This window comes from Augochlora pura, unplaced genomic scaffold (genome assembly GCF_028453695.1).
Source record: "Augochlora pura isolate Apur16 unplaced genomic scaffold, APUR_v2.2.1 APUR_unplaced_2788, whole genome shotgun sequence".
Taxonomy (NCBI): domain Eukaryota; kingdom Metazoa; phylum Arthropoda; class Insecta; order Hymenoptera; family Halictidae; genus Augochlora; species Augochlora pura.
The window spans coordinates 1-2782 of NW_027582975.1; the positions used below are offsets into that span (position 1 = coordinate 1).

The window sequence follows — 2782 nt, forward strand, 5'->3', positions numbered from 1 at the left end:
CGCGCGCCCTCAACCGTTTTCTTTCCTTAGAACGAAAATTCCATCGAGACCCGAAACTGAAAGACGAGTATTCGGAGGTGATTAACGAATACATCAAACTCGGTCACATGAGCGAGGTAGAACCGCGCGACGTCGAAGGGTTCTACCTGCCCCACCACGCGGTCGTCAAACCGAGCAGCGAAACCACCAAGACTCGGGTCGTTTTTGATGGTTCCGCACGATCCAGCAGTGGATTGTCGTTGAATGATACACTCTTAACCGGGCCAACGATTCAAGACGACATCTTCTCACTCCTGGTTCGATTTCGAGCGCACACATATGTCTTGACCGGAGACATCGAGAAAATGTACCGGCAATTTCTCGTAAGAAACGAAGATCGTCGATATCAAAGAATCGCATGGCGAGACGATACCCGGAAGGTCAAAACCTACGAATTGAACACGGTCATGTTTGGACTGTCTTCTGCACCATTCCTCGCCATCAGGAGCATGCATCAATTAGCGGACGACGAAAGAATGAATGAGCCCGCCGCAGCAACGGCACTTCAGCGCGACCTGTACGTGGACCATCTATTGACCGGAGCGGACAGTTACAACGAGGCAATGGATCTACGCGGACAAGTTATCAGGTTATTGAGATCCGGTGGACTGCACATACGACAGTGGGTTTCAAACGATCCGCGGCTCCTAACGGGACTCCCTGAAGCCCAAATCCATACGAAATACTTTGGAGATGCCACCGTCAAGACGCTCGGCGTCTCGTGGAACGCGCGCAACGACCACATCATTTACACCGTGAATCCGAATATCGATACAAGGGTCACAAAGCGAAGGATCTTATCGACCATTGCAAAGATATTCGATCCTCTAGGGCTGTTGGCACCAGTAATCACGACCGCCAAAATATTGATGCAACAGCTCTGGAAATTGCAGCTAACTTGGGACGAATCCCTTCCTGCCAGCATCCACGCGGAATGGACTAATTACACTAAAGAGCTACCCCAGGTCAACCAAACGTCGTTTGAACGACACGTGCGTCAACCCACCTTCCGTACCATCGAGCTGCACGGATTCTGCGATGCGAGCGAACGAGCATATGGAGCGTGTCTATACGTCCGATCAATCGACAAACACGGTCGGATCAAGACGACATTGCTATGTGCAAAATCTCGCGTCGCACCTCTCAAAATCGTCAGCCTTGTGAGATTGGAATTGTGTGGTGCGGTACTCCTCACATCATTATTGTTACGGCTTAACACGGAATTCGAATGTCAGGTAAAAAGTACCACGTGCTACGGCGTAACAAAGAATTCTTATGTCAGGTAAAAAGGTACCTGACGAACGACGCGGTACGCCGACGCTCATGCAAACTCCGAGAAAACCCCAGAACGTAGGGGCGACCATGCGACCCTTTGTCGGCTGCTCGTAGTCAAAATTCTAAAATAATTGTTGGAGTGTGCATCGAAATGCACAATACATACTCATCAGGAAATGTGCCGTCTTGACTTGACGTTTATTGCACCACCATTCCTATTTAACCAAGGGCCTACAAAGGAATGGGTCAGTCGCCTCGGGACAGCCTATCGAGTCAGTAACACCAGAAGTTTAACAGTTCTCTAATATTCATTGTTTTAATATAGTCATAAAGTTTAATATTGTGTTATGTTCATATTGGAATAAATTACATTGATATACGTTGATTTCATTGACGCGTGGAGTTGGAGTAAATTATTTAAAACATAAGACACAACTTCAATTTCCCGACCTCGTCATCCCAACAATAATGCTAAGCACTGATTGGTGCCCTCTTGGGCCACCAAATTGATATAAAAGGTCCGGCAAAAATAAAAAGACACATTCAATCAACTACAACTATACAACGCAGAACCGCTGTCTCTCGGAACATTACCTCGCTAGTCCAACATTAATATTAAAGTGATTCATTGTAACTTGACTGATTTATTTAAACATTCACTTGCGATTAATTTCTCAACGTGAAGTCGAGCGATAACCGAAAGCATCTTTCAATTAAGTTGCCTCAGAGCAACTTCTATTTTCGTTCGCGCCGAAACAATTATTTTCGACCGTTCGCGAAATGAACGCCTTCCAGTTCGACGAGGTGAAGCTCTGGACCGATTCAACGGTGGTCCTAAGCTGGTTGAGAAGGGAACCATGCACGTTGAAAACGTTCGTAGCGAACCGAATCTCCGAAATACAAATGAAAACCGATATTACCGCATGGCACCATGTTAGTTCAGGCGACAATCCTGCGGACCTGATCTCCCGGGTACAGTCACCAGCGGACTTTTTGAAAGACACGCTCTGGCGCCATAGACCGAAATGGCTTGTCAAGAACGTCGCAGACTGGCCTAAATCAAAATTCGTCGCCACAACTGAAGTTCCTCAAACCCGCTCATTGACATGTTTCGCCACCACAGCAATCTGCAGTCACGAAATACTCGATCGGTGCTCCGATATCAAGATGTTGAGAATGCTGGTGCGAATAGTTTGTATAGCAAGAAAATCCCGCCCCAGGAAGAAAAAAAAACAAAAGAGAGAGAGCGCGAATAGCGACCGCAGCGACACGCGATCGCATTGAGAAGACCACGTGTAAAGAAAACGTTTCGCTTCCTCTCGTCCAGTGTAATAAAGAAGTATTCTGTGTGTTTTCCGAGCAATTATTTCCCCGTTAATTAGTTCGAACAGTTTAAATTCGAACATTTCTGGCGACCGTGACAGGACGGGGAATAGATTACAATTTTTATTGATTTCGTGATTCAATT

The 2782-nt window shown here is 46.5% G+C and overlaps 1 protein-coding gene across 1 annotated transcript; it reads left to right on the plus strand.

Annotated features, from left to right (window-relative positions):
• The first annotated feature begins 107 nt into the window (after positions 1–107).
• LOC144477665 (uncharacterized) lies at positions 108–1325 on the plus strand. Its single transcript, XM_078195400.1, has one exon. The coding sequence runs from the start codon at positions 108–110 to the stop codon at positions 1323–1325; it is 1218 nt and encodes a 405-aa protein (XP_078051526.1).
• The last annotated feature ends 1457 nt before the right edge of the window (positions 1326–2782 follow it).